General features: G+C 40.8%; 1 protein-coding gene across 1 annotated transcript in view; it reads left to right on the top strand.

Moving 5' to 3' along the window:
• The window catches only part of LOC136866461 (uncharacterized), a 33,955-nt gene extending 16,082 nt beyond the window's left edge, over nucleotides 1-17,873 (top strand). Inside the window, exons 2-3 of the mRNA XM_067143444.2 lie at nucleotides 2,732-2,961; nucleotides 17,457-17,873. Of these exons, the coding sequence (XP_066999545.2) occupies nucleotides 2,732-2,961; nucleotides 17,457-17,706 (480 nt within the window). The 3' untranslated portion in view covers nucleotides 17,707-17,873. The remainder of the gene's footprint in view (nucleotides 1-2,731; nucleotides 2,962-17,456) is intronic.
• Nucleotides 17,874-18,074: the final 201 nt, after the last annotated feature.

The raw sequence follows: 18,074 nt of genomic DNA, 5'->3' as shown, positions 1-18,074 counted from the left end.
CAATTAGCTATAGTTTTACGTGGAAATTATTACCTTGATAAAAGCCACAAGGCCTATATGTTTACGTTGAAAATTAATCACTTATATTTTGAAAACTTCACCTTTTATTACAGAACGAACGACATTACTTTGAGTTTTATCACCATATTTTAGAAAATTACTTTCAATGTGAAGTTTAATACTTTGCTCTCTGATAAAACTTGATGGACTGTATAACCGATGCAGTCCTTATTTTTTCCGTCTTGCATCGACTTACTGAGAATCCAGATTCAGATCAAAACGCTACAAATCCTAAGTCTCAAAACTGAGTTTTCTTTTTACCATTTCACCCATTTGAGATTTTTTCCTGTGTTCTATTTGTTACAGACCGATTTCTTACATAGTATTTTTCTTGATATTATCCTTAACATACACCACTACAACCACTACCTTAGTCCTCAGTGGACAACTATCGTATTTGTTGCACAAATCAAACAGTGAGAAATTGAACCTTTTATATCTACAATGCTGAATGCTACAATTAAATGGCGTATGGATTCTAGTGCCGGGAGTGTCCGAGGACAAGTTTGGCTCGTAGGCGACCTGCGTGTCGTGATGATGAGAAATGAACGAATTATGGTAAAAATTCCCGACCTCGCCGGGCATCGAACCCAGGACTCCTTTGACCAAAGGCCAATACGCTAACCATTTAGCCATGGAGCCGGACACTGAATTTTACAGTTTTATGTGAACTTGTGCTCTTGTGTATGTATGTTGGGTATTCAGCCTGAAGGCTGGTTTGATCCTAGACAGCTCCACCAAAGGCTGTCATAGATAGCCTAGGCGTCACTGAAGAGGAATACTAGGGAAATGAGGAGTGAAGTAATTTCCCGTTGCTTTCCTCACCGGGCTGCATAAGGAATGGTATTACTAGCATCGCTCATAGTTCGGTCACTGTCATATTGTCAAAGCCAAGGATGAGACTGAGACCGGTCAATGAAAGTAACGAATTTATTCTGGACCATACCAGAAGACATAGTGCACTGCAAACACTATATCTCGCCAGCAAAGGCAACTTGTTCCCTTACTCAAACTTTAGAAATTATTCGTATCCAATAAGGCCTGCATACGCCCAGCTTATTATGATTTCTGGCTGTAGATTACTTTTTTCTCGGTATCATCATCATCATCATCATCATCATCATCATCATCATTATCATCATCATCATCTGTTTACCCTCCAGGTTCGGCTTTTCCCTCGGACTCAGCGAGGGATCCCACCTCTACCGCCTCAAGGGCAGTGTCCTGGAGCTTCAGACTCTTGGTCGGGGGATACAATTGGGGAGAATGACCAGTAACTCGCCCAGGCTGCCTCACCTCCTATGCTGAACAGGGGTCTTGTGGAGGGATGGGAAGATTGGAAGGTATAGGCAAGGAAAGGGGAAGGAAGCGGCCGTGGCCTTAAGTTAGGTACCATCCCGGCATTCGCCTGGAGGAGAAGTGGGAAACCACGGAAAACCACTTCCAGGATGGCCGAGGTGGGAATCGAACCCACCTCTACTCAGTTGACCTCCCGAGGCTGAGTGGACCCCGTTCCAGCCCTCATACCACTTTTCAAATTTCGTGGCAGAGCCGGGAATCGAACCCGGGCCTCCGGGGGGTGGCAGCTAATCACGCTAACCACTACACCACAGAGGCGGACATCATAATCAAGCAGATTTAAAACTTTGATGTTACAATGAAATAAGTAGACTACCATGATCTGTGTGAACCCAGACTTCTTTTACGTTAAAAAAAATGAAATGAGAACGGAGTATTGTTTAATTCATCACCCAGTTAAATTTCATTGAAATAAATTTAGTAATGTGAAATACGTCCGCCTCTGTGGTGTAGTGGTTAGCGTGATTAGCTGCCACCCCCGGAGGTCCGGGTTCGATTCCCGGCTCTGCCACGAAATTTGAAAAGTGGTACGAGTTCTGGAACGGGGTCCACTCAGCCTCGGGAGGTCAACTGAGTAGAGGTGGGTTCGATTCCCACCTCAGCCATCCTGGAAGTGGTTTTCCGTCGTTTCCCACTTCTCCTCCAGGCGAATGCCGGGATGGTACCTAACTTAAGGCCACGGTCGCTTCCTTCCCTCTTCCTTGCCTATCCCATCCGCTCTTCCCATCCCTCCACAAGGTCCGTGTTCAGCATAGCAGGTGAGGCCGCCTGGGCGAGGTACTAGTCATTCTCCCCAGTTGTATCCCACGACCAAGAGTCTGAAGCTCCAGGACACTGCCCTTGAGGCGATAGAGGTGAGATCCCTCGCTGAGTCCGAGGGAAAAACCGAACCTGGAGGGTAAACAGATGATGATGATGATGAATGTGAAATACCATACGTTATATGAAATACGTTAATAAATAAAATAAAATGAAATATGAGGTTAATAGCGATATTATATAAACCGATAGCCACAACAGTAGTTCAAGAATGCAAGAATAAGTGAACGAGGATGTAAGTTATTAATTGCTGGCAGTTCAAATCCGTAGGCCTGGGATTGTTATACCACTTGCATAACCTACTTGAAGGCTAGTGTTGGCTATAGGAAAATAACTCCGGCAAAATCCACAGTAAGGAGAATTTAACTTAGATTTGGATGAGTATTGTCTTATTATCTGCCCATGATAACAATCTTCCCGCTTGATCACAACTTGTCTGTAGCATGAACGTTGACTTCTGACATCTATTGACAATATCTTAAACTTTATCCAGGTGACAGGCTTGCTGTTGTTGGTTAATCTCCTTCCCGCAACTACCGCAGCGCCTCACGAAACAGTTCTGCTGCTCATCACCACGCCGCAGCACATTCAAACCAACCTAGCGGTTTTGCCACCCACCGCAAGGAACCAATTGGCGCTGCAGGATGACGAGGGTGTGGAAGAAACGGAAGAAGGCACAGAAGCTGTTGAGGACTATCATGATGACGGTGGTAATGATGGAAGGTATACATTAATAAAGCTTCCTTTGAGTACAAGCCAATTATTGATTGAATTCGCTGAGTACGGTACAATCCCTGACCCCGTTCGAGAAAGGGGTCTATGGGGTAGGCATACATACTGTACATACACTGACTGTGGTACAGTTAAAAAGTAAGGGCGATGGATTGTAGGTGATCAGATTAAAATTTCTTGACAAATTTTCTATATAGCTATGGAAAGAAATTTATTAAATATTAAACCAGCCCAATTCGATAAATTTTATGGAGTCATTGTAGTTTACTTTATAGTTCTCGAAAGATCGCGGGATAAGTTGGATGCTTAATGAAACATGGAAGGGCAAAAACACACGTTAGTTAGAAATATTTATTCCACTCAATAAGCATGCTTTGTACTCGACCTTTATTTAGATTTGTTTAATTTTAATTGGGTGGAGTCTATTATTGGACCTTTATGGTTTCTTATATATATCAATGATATGTGTAAAGAAGTGGTATCAGAGATAAGGCTGTTTGCAGGTGATGTTATTCTGTATAAAGTATAATAATAATAATAAGTTAGACGATTGTGAGCAACTGCAAAATGACCTCGATAATGTTGTGAGATGGACAGCAGGCAATGGTATGGTGATAAACGAGGTTAAAAGTCAGGTTGTGAGTTTCACAAATAGGAAAACTCCTCTCAGTTTTAATTAATGCGTTGATGTGGTGAAAGTTCCTTTTGGGGATCATTGTAAGTACCTGGATGTTAATATAAGGAAAGATCTTCATTGGGGTGATTACATAAATATGATTGTTAATAAAGGGTACAGATCTCTGCACATGGTTATGAGGGTATTTAGGAGTTGTAGTAAGGATGTAAAGGAGAGGGCATATAAGTGTCTGGGAAAATCCCAAATAGAGTATGGTTCCAGTGTATGGGACCCTTACCAGGATTACTTGATTCAAGAACTGGAAAAAATCCAAAGAAAAGCAGCTCGATTTGTTCTGGGTGTTTTCTGACAAAACAGTAGCGTTACAAAAATGTTGCAAAGTTTGGGCTGGGAAGACTTGGGAGAAAGGAGACGAGCTGCTCGACTAAGTGGTATGTTCCGACCTGTCAGTGGAGAGATGGCGAGGAATGACATCAGTAGACGAATATGTTTGAGTGATGTCTTTAAAAGTAGGAAAGATCACAATATGCAGATAAAGGTGGGGCAAATATTCGTTTATAGGTAGGAGAGTTAGGGATTGGAATAACTTACCAAGGAAGATGTTTAATAAATTTTCAATTTCTTTGAGATCATTTAAGAAAAGGCTAGGAAAACAACAGATAGGGAATCTGCCACCTGGGCGACTGCCCTAAATGCAGAACAATATTGATTGATTGATTGATTGATTGATTGATTGATTGATTGATTGATCGATTGATTGATTGATTGATTGATTGATTGATTGATTGATTGATTGATTGATTGATTGATTGATTGATTGATTGATTGATTGATTGATTGATTGATTGATATTTACCTGTTGTTAAGATAGGGGCGTTTTCCTCTGACTTCTCGACGTGGGTTCATGTACAGTTAAAATATAAAATAACTAAATTTAATATAAATAGGTAATAACAACAAGGGTGATATTCAAAGGATCGAGGAGGCCGGCTGAACGTGAGAAACAAGGTGTGGTTGAGCGACCAGCTAAACGGAAATTAGCTTACATTAAGCTTCTCGTGGTGTACAACAAGAAATCACTATCCTGGTGAGCCAATCAGTCCCTATCAGTCCGTTGTAAGACCGAGGGTCAGAAACACTGAGCTTGAGAAATAAGACCCCATGCGAGGACTCGAGAAGCTGGAATGAACGATGGCGAGAAATATTTTGGGACAAAATTAAAACGGAAGGAACATGCAAGCTCAGAATGAACGATAACGTTCTAACAAGGCGAGAAATATAACGGATGCCATTAGGAAAGGAAGGCTGACTTTTCGGCCACATGTTCTAAATGACCCTGTGTGGGTAGGGGCGGTAGAATACATCCACGATATTCCCTGACTGTCGTAAGAGGTGGCTTAAAGTGGGACCAGGGGCTTTCAGCTGGGAAACGTGAGTTGGCAAGCTGAGTGACCAGTTTGTGTCAGAATCCTCGCTTTCATCTTTCATGTCTGTCCTCTCTTGGTCACTGTTTTTCTCTTCCAACCCAGTCGGTATTAGGTTTAAGAGACCGAGGGAGTCTTTCATTTTCATGCCTTCGTGGCCCTTCTTTTTTCTTTTGCCGATTCCTTCATTCTACGAACTTGCGAGCTCAAGGGCACGCCCAGATGAGAGGAATGTGTAATTGAAGTTTCAAAGATTAGGGTGGTAAGTGATAACAAGGTGTATTGAACAAGAAAACGAAAATCTAGAAGGACTGGAGGGTGTCTGTGAAACGGCAACCATGATCGGATGAAAGAGGAAGGGCATATGGGAAAGGAGACGCGATCATGGTTGGAAACTGGTGGTATATATACTATATGGTTTTTAGGCCCGGTTTCACCAACACATTTTAATACTTAACAAGGTGTTAAATCATTTTAACATACGATTTAAGAAAATTTGCGTTTCATCAACAACTGTTACGTTAACATATGTTAAACTGCGTATTAAAGTTAACATCACCTTTTTCCTATGTTAAATGGCTAACATTAGCATTTAGTAACCTCTTCCAAAATGGCTGCTGTGAATCTCCCTTTAGATGCGGAATTGCTCTATTTAGATATTTACACAATAGTCCTGATCCAAGAAGAGTTCAGCGACGTAATGACTTTGAAAATTTGACGGATGCAGAATTTCTTCATAGATACAGGTTGTCGAAAATAGTCGTTGCTAAGATTGTTGACGAAATTCGAGTGAGGTTGAAATATCCTACGAAGAGAAACTTACCTCTTTCTCCAATGTTGCAGGTACTGATAATATTACGATTTTTTTGCTACTGTTTTCTTTTCACATTATGGTCGGAGACAATGCTGAAATTTATAAAGCCACTTAGTAGAGTTGTTTGTCGAGTGTCTGCAGCAATTGCATCCATGAGAAGGTGGTATATAACATTCCCTTCAGTAGAAGAGCATCAGCAAATTATCCGCGACTTCTATGAAATAAGCCGTTTTCCTGGTGTTTGTTCTAGATGCAATAGATTGCACTTATGCAAGAATCCAATCACCTGGAGGCAATTGGGCCGAAATATATCGTAATCGGAAGGGATATTTCTCTGCTAATGTTCAGGTGATTAGTGAGTCTAAACTCCAAATCAGGGATATACTTGCTAGGTGGTCTGGTTCTGCACACGACAATACAATATTTAATAACTCCCATATCGGAGCACAATTTGAAGTGGGGACAATTAACGAAGTGATTTTGTTAGGTGACAGTGGATACCCGCTAAGAAAGTATCTGTTAACCCCATTGAGACCCTCGCGGACTTTCTCTCCCCCACCTCGTCCTTTTCTTTTATCGTCAAGCCATCTGTGCGCTTGCACTCAATAACTTATAAATATTTACTAACTAATTCAATTAACAACTCTTTTTCGAAGGAGGAAAAATTAGAACTACGATTCCGTTTCACTTCACGCGCCATATTTTACAGCTGTACTCAAACAAAAGCGCATCGGAGCGCGCTGTAAAACATGTTCGAACCATTGCCTCCTTCATTCGCACCAGTTAGCAATATTGGGAGAGTTAACAGTCAATTAGTTAACATTTCACAAGAAAAGTTTGATGAAACGCAAGAAACCTAACAAGATGTTACATTTTTAACTCCGTATTAACTAACTACTTGTTAGTATATATTTAACATGTGTTGACGAAACCGGGCCTTAGTGCCGGGAGTGTCCGAGGACATGTTCGGCTCGCCACATCTACAGCTGCTTTCCCCGGTACACTTCATGGGGACGAGCTACATGTACCGCTGTGTGAGGGTATTGTCTGTGGGTGTAGGTACAATTGTACTGGATAGGAATGGGACGGAAACAGCTGTGGCCTTTAGAAAGGTACCATCCCGGAATTTGGTTGGAGTTGAAATTGAAAACCACGGAAAACTATTTCCATGATGGCCGATTGAGGATTCGAACCCTGTCTGCCGAGAACAGACTATAACTGCCAGTACCGAAACGTACTGAGATAACCTGTTCAGTAACATTTCTGAGGTATACGCATGTCAAATGCCATATATCATTGCCCCTTTTGGCAAGCTAGCGAAAATCCAAATTGTCACTTTTACATTTAATAATTTTTTTATGTGTTAGCCATTCAGAACGAGCTGCTGGTGAAAGAATATTCCATAAGATAAATTTTCTACAGATAGTAAAATCTCGATCTTAACTGCAGATTCGCTAGTTTTCTAGATGGTACAAACACTAACAAGAGTTTCAGTACAATGTTTTATGAAAGATTTCTTATGTTATTCCACGCATGGCACATTGACATTCCGGTCAGCTAAATTTCTGCGAAACCTTTCTGATATCGCGTGTGGTTAGAATGTGTTCGCTGATGAGTAGATTTATAATTAATTCGGTTTAAGATTGAGAAGGACGGGACATTAATCAGGAGCTCTAGTAAAGAGCGATTGGGAGAGAGTAATTTTTAGGCTATTTCCATTTGTTCCCTGAATGGACACCGTTCTAGTCCCTCAAACCAAGGACCATCCAGTTGGGAAACAAGTATGTAAATCCTAGGCCATGCGGTCAGATTTCTATGAACTAATAGAATATCTGATTTGAGTCACATAAAAAATTCAAAACTCTACTTTTTAATCTGATCCTATAACCTCTAGCTCTAACATTTATGGCTAATTTCAGATTTGCTTAATATTAAGCTCGTCTACTCTACAAAGTGTTCTATCTATTTTTGTTTTTGTACACTGACTGACAGTGACAATGCAACACCAAGGAGGAGTGGTTCGAAAGGGGGTGAAAGTTGGGGAAAAAACAGAGACGGCACGGACGAATAGTTGATGTTTATTTCAAACCGATATGCAGGTTACACAATGCGCACGGCATCGACTCAGTAGGATGTAGGACCACCGCGAGCGGTGATGCACGCAGAAACACGTCGAGGTACAGAGTCAATAAGAGTGCGGATGGTGTCCTGGGGGATGGTTCTCCATTCTCTGTCAACCATTTGCCACAGTTGGTCGTCCGTACGAGGCTGGGGCAGAGTTTGCAAACGGCGTCCAACGAGATCCCACACGTGTTCGATTGGTGAGAGATCCGGAGAGTACGCTGGCCACGGAAGCATCTGTACACCTCGTAGAGCCTGTTGGGAGATGCGAGCAGTGTGTGGGCGGGCCTTATCCTGCTGAAACAGAGCATTGGGCAGCCCCAGAAGGTACGAGAGTGCCACCGGCCGCAGCACATGCTGCACGTAGCGGTGGGCATTTAACGTGCCTTGAATACGCACTAGAGGTGAGGTGGAATCATACGCAATAGCGCCCCAAACCATGATGCCGCGTTGTCTAGCGGTACGGCGCTCCACAGTTACTGCCGGATTTGACCTTTCTCCACGCCGACGCCACACTCGTCTGCGGTGACTATCACTGACAGAACAGAAGCGTGACTCATCGGAGAACACGACGTTGCGCCATTCCCTCATCCAAGTCGCTCTAGCCCGGCACCATGCCAGGCGTGCACGTCTATGCTGTGGAGTCAATGGTAGTCTTCTGAGCGGATGAGCGGACGCCGGGAGTGCAGGCCTCCTTCAACCAATCGACGGGAAATTGTTCTGGTCGATATTGGAACAGCCAGGGTGTCTTGCACATGCTGAAGAATGGCGGTTGACGTGGCGTGCGGGGCTGCCACCGCTTGGCGGCGGATGCGCCGATCCTCGCGTGCTGACGTCACTCGGGCTGCGCCTGGACCCCTCGCACGTGCCACATGTCCCTGCGCCAACCATCTTCGCCACAGGCGCTGCACCGTGGACACATCCCTATGGGTATCGGCTGCGATTTGACGAAGCGACCAACCTGCTCTTCTCAGCCCGATCACCATACCCCTCGTAAAGTCGTCTATCTGCTGGAAATGCCTCCGTTTACGGCGGCCTGGCATTCTTAGCTATACCCGTGTCCTGTGGCACACGACAGCACGTTCTACAATGACTGTCGGCTGAGAAATCACGGTACGAAGTGGGCCATTCGCCAACGCCGTGTCCCATTTATCGTTCGCTACGTGCGCAGCACAGCGGCGCATTTCACATCATGAGCATACCACAGTGACGTCAGTCTACCCTGCAATTGGCATAAAGTTCTGACCACTCCTTCTTGGTGTTGCATTTGCTCTGTCAGTCAGTGTACGTTATTCTGTAAATGGTCACCACCATGGTCTAATATGATAATTTCTCATTCACTGGGCATAATATTGATGTCCCAGAACTGGTTTAAGTTCTTTAATATAATTTAAAAGAAAAGTCGGCCAGTATGTGCCTAACAAACAGACATAATTGTCTTTCTAATTCGAACTGAAATTAATATCACAAATATGTACGTCAGAACAGACATTACAATGACGCAGGTTATTACAACCCTCTCCTGCACTATGTGCACGGTTAACCAAAACACCCCATGTCCACAATTTGAAATTGTAATAATAATAATAATAATAATAATAATAATAATAATAATAATAATAATAATAATAATAATAATAATAATAATAATAATAATAATAATAGAGAATTAAATTATTTGAATCATTTAGAACAGCGGCTCCGAATCTGCTACGTATAAGTATGTGCCCCTTACTCATGACAAAAAATTTAATGTACCTCCACGAAAATGGGAATCCCTAACTGATAGGTTTAAAAATTATGAATACCTATCGAATTTCAAGGCAGCTTTACTTGATTAAAAACCGTTCTATTGAATTCACATCGTAAATAATACAAGAATCTGCAACGAAATTCACTTTTATAACAGATCACGATAAATTTAAGATATTGTGGCAGTATCAAGTTTTGATGCTGATGATGATGATGCTTGTTGTTTAAAGGGGCCTAACATCGAGGTCATCGGCCCTATCAAGTTTTATGCAATGACAAAATCTCACAGAGAATTTCGACAAAACACTACATGTTAGCCTCGATATCAAAAACAATAGAAATGAATAGTTTTCAATCTTAATTCATGAATTCAAAAATTACGAATCATCAACATTTCAGTGGGATGGGTGTTCCTGCATGGTGTAACACAGTTCTCTGATGTGTAGTAGTCCGAGCGAGGTATAGTTCCAAATTTAACTTTCTGTGGTACCGTACCTAGTTTTTAGTTACATCATGGATGAAACCCCTCTCTTACATAGATACGTTATTGAAAAACAGATCACAAAATTGACGGCACGATCACGATAAAGTAACATATTTAACTTTCTTTGAATTTATTTCCATGGGCCATTTTAAGTTTTCTTCAAATTTTCCCTTGAATGGTGCTCGCGTATCCCGTTAAGTCTCAGGTATATCCCTAGCGATACACCCGCCACAGTTTGAGAACCACTGATTAGAACAAGAATGGATTCCGCCAGTCAAAGCATTAATCTTACAGTAAAGAGTTGCTAATGGCAGATTCATGTATCGTCTCTTAAGAACCAAAATGACAACAAGTTGATTTTACACCACAAGAAAAGAAACATATCGTCGTTGCCGGGGCAAAACCTATGTGATAATATTTTTGAAGATATACTGTCCCGCAGCACATACATTTTGAAGAGCGAGAATGCCTTGACAATAGTCACACAATATTGCACCTTAAATGACAGAACCTTACCAGCCAAAGTTCTAAGCTAAAATATTTCACATATGAGGTTTTGTCCCGGAAACGACGATATACAGCTGTAAAATATGGTGTATTGATTTTCTTATAATTTCTAAGTAAGAGAAAAATCGATCGCAATCTGTACGTATTTGTCCATGCTAGTTACGTGACTATAAACCACTGAATTTTGCCTGCATTTTGTTAGCTGCACGGTGTTGTTTCTTAACCGATAGTATACTCAGAGGCAAGACCGGTCCGCTATGAAATGTTTGGCTGAGTACAACTGTTGCATTTGTTTGCTGATCGGTCGAACTCGAAGCGAGTCTAAATCAGTTTATGCAGGCCTCTAGTTGCTGCACGACTCCAACCATTAAACAAAGCGTACAAAATTCGACGAGTTGAGCTATACAGAGTGTTTAGGAGATAAGTGCAAATAACCTTACGGAAGGTAGTGTTTGAAAGATCACGATATGAAGATAAAACTGGAATTCAAGGGGACAAATTGGGGAAAATACTCATTCACAGGAAGAGGAATTAGGGACTGAAATGATTTATTAAGGGAAATGTTCGACGAATTTCCAAGTTCTTCGAAATAATTTAAGAAAAGGTCAGATAAACAACTGATAGAGAATCTGGCATGTGAGTGACAGCCCTAAACGCAGATAAATGATGATAGTTGAACATAAGATGACTGAATGTTCGCAGTTCGTAAACTATTTTTTTTAATAGTGAATGGATTGTCCGAAGGAGGATCTTAGAGTAGAGTCCGATGTTGGTTTGCCCCTCAGTTTATACGACCCGTCATGCCAAGCTGTATTCACCAGTAACATGTAAGAAGCAATTAATTGTGAGTACAACACTGCACTGCAACTGTACACATCGCTTTAGTGCGGTTTCAGGTTGTATGCATACGTAATGTGCAAGAAGTAATTCTAAGTACATCACGGCATTGCATTTTCACGTAGAATGCATGCGTAAGTTATATGAAAACGTTCTACATGCAAGAAGCGAACGGTTTACACTGGAAAATACTGTAGACCTAATGCATGGCAACAAGGCATTCATTATTAAATACTACCTGATTACAAACATTAAATCAATATTTTTTTAAATTTTTGAACTAGGACATTATTTTCATGTCAGCTGCCTCTGGGGATCAGTGGTAGATTGTCGGCCTCCGGATCCCAAGATAACGGGTTCAAACCCGGCATAGGTAGTCGGATATTTGAAGGGCGGAAACAAGTCCATTCGACACTTCATTTCGTACGATGTCGGCATGTAAAAGATCTCTGGTGACACATTTGGTGTTTACCCGACAAAATTCATTAAATCTCAGTCATAGACGCCCAAGAGGGTTTCGGTTTACTCGGTCTGCCGTCTAGTGGGCTTGGAGTAAAACGGAACGTCAAAATTGACGAGCAGACAGCCAGATGGCGTCAAATTGAAATGTCTGCGCACGGTAGCTGAGGCCATACGATTATTATTATTATTATTATTATTATTATTATTATTATTATTATTATTATCATTATTATTATATTATTTTCATGTCATGTGTATTCAAGGCTCTACATGCGTTTCCTGAATGGTGACAATATTTATTGATTTATTTATTTATTAATGCCTTTGTTCAGTGGCGAAGTTAGGGCTCGAGGCCCTCTCTTCCACTTAACCACATACTAATCAAAATCATAAATAAAATTATGAGATATCAATGTTGTTTTCCAATAAAAGTTTATATAGATAGTCACACTTTGCTTTGCGGACACTTTCGACATTTAGTTGGAGAAGTCGAATGGTTGGTCCAATGTTTCTTGTTAGGGAGCTATTAGAAGAGATCTTGTGACGTGTTTGATATGTCATTGTATGTAATTGCCAGGAGATCGCAGTGATAGACTGGCTGCCAAAGTCGGACTCGTTGGCTGAACGGTCAGCGCACTGGCCTTCGGTTCAGGGGTTCCCGGGTTCGATTCCCGGCCGGGTCGGGGATTTTAACCTTAATTGGTTAATTCCAATGGCAAGGGGCTGGGTGTATGTGTTGTCTTCATCATCATTTCATCCTCATCACGACGAGCAGGTAGCCTATGGGCGTCAAATAGAAAGTCCTGCACCTGGCGAGCCAAACCCGTTTTGGGATATCCCGATACTAAAAAAGCCATACGACATTTCATTTCACTGGCTGCCAAATATATTGTTGCTCGTTTAGCACCACCCAGGTGTCAGGTGTAGGGTATTTTGAGGTTAAACCTACGGACGTGAGCAACATCAACTTCCAAATGGATTCCAGCTACCACGTAAAACATGGTCTGCTCTGAACAGAGTAAGAACAGGCCATGGCAGAAGCAGAGACATGTTGTTTTAAATGGAACAAGTTGCCGACACCCGCGTGTGACTGCGGAGCTGCACGACAACCCATACACCATATTGTCAGAGAGTGTGAAACGCGGGCATACACAGCAAGCAAAGTGGATTTTCTGATGCCAACTCTAGAAGCAATACAGGAGATCAATGATCTTGGCATTCACTTGTAAGGAGTCTTTTCTTGTTCGTTGTTTTCTTGTATGTAAATATGTATATAATTTATTTCTGTACTCAGCTTGGTTGTATGGGCCATACGCTAAACAAATAAAATAAGGCCCTACAAATAACCAGCAGGAAAAATATTTGTACTTAACTCCATAACACTCTGTACAAGATGATTAGAGCGCAGGTCATGCGATGAGCTCATAACTGCTCGTAATTATTTCTCAAACATGTTCTAAAATGACCGCAAAAGCACAGTGAGACATGCAATGGAAAATGGTACTCCTCGAGTAATCATGAGAAATGTGGTGGCGGTGGTGGTGACTGGGTTTTAAAGCGAAGTACGAGATAACCACCCACACATCCTGAGTAAGGGAAATACTGGGTATCTCGTGGGAGAAAACCTCAATTACCAGAATACTAAAGTTGTTTTGGGAAAAAGGTGATGCTGTCGGCTTGATACAATTTCTCAAGTGTTCATTTCACATTTCAGAAATCCAGAAATTAGACATGTATTCCAGATACTAAGTCTTACAATTGTAGTTTCTTCCGGCCCAAGAGATTATCCTTTACAAATACAGTTAGAAAACCTTCAGAAACGCTTGTACAGAACTTTCAACCTCCAAGTCCAGGAGTTCGCATTCCCAACGAATTTGGATGGATGCAGAGAGATGGCCTTAATTTTTTCAGTATCAACAGTCAAAGGTATCTTATTTTACACACATAGCTACATCGGCTTACAACTTCTGTACTGCAGGCTACGAGGTGAAATCATGCCGCAGTCGAATGACAATATTTTATACAATTTGCTTTACGTCACGCCGACACAGATTAGTCTAATGGTAACGATGGTATAGGGATGGGAAGGAATTGGCCATGGTGTTAGTTTAAAGTACAGCCCCAGCATTTGCCTGATATGAAAATGGGAAACCACGGAAAATCATCTTCAGTCCTGCCAACAATGGGGTTTGAACTCACTATCTCCCGGATGATAATAAAGTGTACACATGAGAATAAACCGATACATTGAATGTTCCCAAGAAGCGGGTTCGATGCCGGCTGAGTTAGATATTATTTAAGTATTTTTAAATCGGCACCTCCAAGTCACTGTTTTACTGCTCGTTAAAGCTTCGTGCCACTGCGACGTCTCCTAAAATCTACAACATCTGAAGGGACGTTAATAAAATAATTACTTGTATTCTAATTCTTACACTTTTTATGTTAAATAACTTCTTAATGAGAACTACATTCTGCCAGTGAGGCGTCTCTTGAGGCCGATAGTAGTTGCAAATTTTCTTCTTCTTCTCTTCTTCTTCTTCTTATTATTATTATTTAGGCAACTTAAAATGTTATAAAACACGTGGAAAAGTGATTCACGGGAATTAAATTTGAAAAATGTTATTGACTTTATGCCTATTATCGTTTCACCCTTCATGCAACATATTTTCTTTCACTGTCCTGGACCAATGTTTGTAATGTAATTTATATAATTTTAAGGAAACCATTTACGTGATGGTAATGAGTTAATAGCTGACTAGTTTTTTTTTAAATTGCGTGGAACTCCAGAGCAGCAGGTGAATAAGTAGGTGTGAATTATTTGTAATTATGCTTCCTGTAATGTAAAGTGGCATTTATCAGTGGTTTGTGTGTAAAACTAGCCTAAGAGAACGTGTGTAAGTAAACAGCATGCATGCTAATTAACTTTAAACTGAGAAAGGATTTCAGAAATACTTATCCGTCGGAAAGTCCTTTATGCCAAACAGAAAATAATACAGGAGAAGTTATAATTACGCGCTAGAAAGTGCAAACAATATTTGCATGCGACTCTTTTGAATAAAACATTTTCTGAACCTCGTTGAAACAAGTATTATTAGTTATGAAGAAGAAAACACACATCCTCTCACGAACGTATTCACACGTGTAAGTATAATTGGAAGTCTTGAGGTTATGACATTCGTTCTCCATCTAATTGACCAAAGTCCAAAACCTGGTACTGTCATGAGGTACTGCGGGCTGAAACATGATTCTATCTCCAGTCTAATGAAGACAACGGAGAAGAAATGTGGGTTTGAGTCCAACTGCTCCACACCCTAAAGCTTTCTTTTATCTTTCCTAACTTTAATTCTAGGTGAATTCGAAGATAATCTCCAACGAAAATACTAGAGCTCATTCTTTCCAAACCCATCCATAGTTAATAAAGGTATATACATCTGTCATGAATATTACGAACACCACGGTCATAAACGTTATCAGACAGATATTTCCGTCACTGAGCTCTTAATATAAAGTAACAACAACACGTTTATTACCTCTCAAAATATGAAACAAATGTAGAAAATTGAATTAAATGTATAAAACAAGCAAGCACAACTAAACGAAGAAAGAAATAGTGATTTTTATACTACTGTATTACACTCTTACATATTTTTCTGGACATTCAAACAGAAAATAATACAGGAGGAGTTATAATTACGCGCTTAAAAGTGCAAACAATATTTGCAAGCGTCTCTTTTGAGTAAAACATTTTTTGAACCTCGTTTAAACAAATATTATTAGTTATGAATAAGAAAGCACACATCCTCTCACGAACGTATTCACACGTACATAATGCATTCTTTGTTTGAATTGTCGATGATAGATTATTTTCTCTCAGAGATCACGCTTGGATAGAGAAATAACCTACACGGACACAGGAAATCATTACAAAAGTGGTAAAGTAAGAAAGGCCCTCTCTATGCAGCCCATGCCTCCATGGATCTGTGATGGAGGGTTGGAGAGATGGAGATGTACATCACTTGCCATTTGACGTAAGATGTCAATAGTTTTGCATTCAAATATCGAATACCTTGACTGGGATCGAATCCGCGAAGTTCAGATCATAAGCCAAACTGTCCATCTCAGACCCATGGAGGCAGCTACATACAATGAATACAAAGGGCTGATAATCAAGGTGTCAAAACGATAACAACAGCAATATTTCCCTTCTTCTTCACTGTATTGAGGCTGCCTAAAGGTAGGTTTGATTCTCCGACAGGAAGTTGAAAAATGTTAAAACTATAGTTTCACTTCTGGAGACAGACATAGCCCTAATATTCACTCAGTCTGCAATGGATATGTTTGGAGCAAAGGCGACTGGCCATAGACCAGACCACTCTATCCCTTCCCTTGCCGAGGTTACGTTAGTGTACCTTTCATTCCTCTAAGGCCCTTCATGGCCTGCATAGAGATGGTCTTTCTTACTTTATCCACTTTTGTAATGATTTCCTGTGTCCATGTAGGTTATTTCTCTATCCAAGCGTGATCTCTGAGAGAAAATAATCTATCATCGGCAATTCAAACAAAGAATGCCTTATTATATACGTTGAGAGCACTAACATTTAACGGTTCATCACTAACAGCTAAGAGAGGGAGAACTTTTATTTACAAACGTACTGCTAGATTTTCATCTAGTTGGCAAAAAACACAGTATACTAATATTCAGTCTGCATTGAACATCTGTTGTTTTATACCGTATTTGATAAAACATGCTAAATTGTTTTCCCCAACTTATTTATTCACATAAATGTGATGGTGGATGATAGCTACAGAGTTTGCGATGATGTTCTCTGTAATAAACTTGAGATCTTAACAAAAAATAAACAATGTTGTGAGGACATGGGCCATTAGTCATATTTAGCTGCAATGAATGTAACCTTTTAGCTCCAAATATTTCATCCTTCGAACATTTAAATACAGAGCATGAAATATCTAAAAATCATCTAAATTGTTTGTACTTGACTTTCACTTGCAAACGTCTGGCTCCATGCCTAACTGGTTAGTCTACTGGCCTTTGGTCCAGAGGGTCATGGATTCGACTCTCGGTGGGGTCGGGTATCTTAACCTTCATTGGGTAATTCCAATTGCTCGGAGGCTGGGTGCATGTGCAGTGTTCAGTATTAGAATTCATTACAGGTGGGACCCCACTCTAACAGACGCGCAGGTCGCCTGTACGGCGTCAACTCGAAAGACCTGCACCAGGACTCTTCGGAGGTCACACGCCATTAATTACCTGCAAATGTCCTAGCGGCAGAAATGTTTAACAATACGTGTTAATATCTTCTATATAAGAGTCCTTAAAGGAGGTTAATCTACCTCGAGTTGGTTTGACTTTCGAGTGACTTTCCAATCGTAAAATCTTAAGTTGCTGAAAGTATGCCTCAAAATTATACAAATTGTCATCTTTTCTAGGTACATTCCGGACACCATCAACTACGACGTGGATGAATCGGAGAATGTAACAAAGTACGAGGACTATCAAGAGATCCAGTCGTCCATGGACCGAGACTACGATGACACTGAAGAGCACTCGTCAGCCAAGGAGGGTAGAGCCAACGAGGGGGAGGAGCTCACCTCAACACCACAAGATAAGGAGGAAGTACAGCTAGCACCGGTCGTCATACAGGTGGAGCCAAAACCGACTTCTACCATCACTACATAGTGATGTTAGTTCGAACTGCTCGTTATTATGTCAAAAGTGCTAATTTTGAAGGAATCCCTTATAATGAACTAGTGTATGCAGAAGTGTGTATAAATTATAATCAAAACCTCACTTGATATGAGAAAAATGGCTTTATATGGTACAATAAAATTCTTTTTTCTGCAAAATTTAGACCTAGATCTAGGTATAAAATATAATATAGCCAGAAAATCTTTCAATACCGATAATGATATATTTAGAAAGTAGAATATTTTGCAGTGCTATTATGTGGTAGATAAAGTATTATTCATTATTTAGGATGTGCCTATGATAATGCTATGCACGTTAAAATGGAAATGAGTGCCACTATTGATGTATTATAGAAAAGC

This window comes from Anabrus simplex, chromosome 1 (genome assembly GCF_040414725.1).
Source record: "Anabrus simplex isolate iqAnaSimp1 chromosome 1, ASM4041472v1, whole genome shotgun sequence".
Taxonomy (NCBI): Eukaryota; Metazoa; Arthropoda; class Insecta; order Orthoptera; family Tettigoniidae; genus Anabrus; species Anabrus simplex.
The sequence above is the reverse complement of the archived record's forward strand: the minus strand, read 5'-3'. Positions and strand labels throughout refer to the sequence as shown.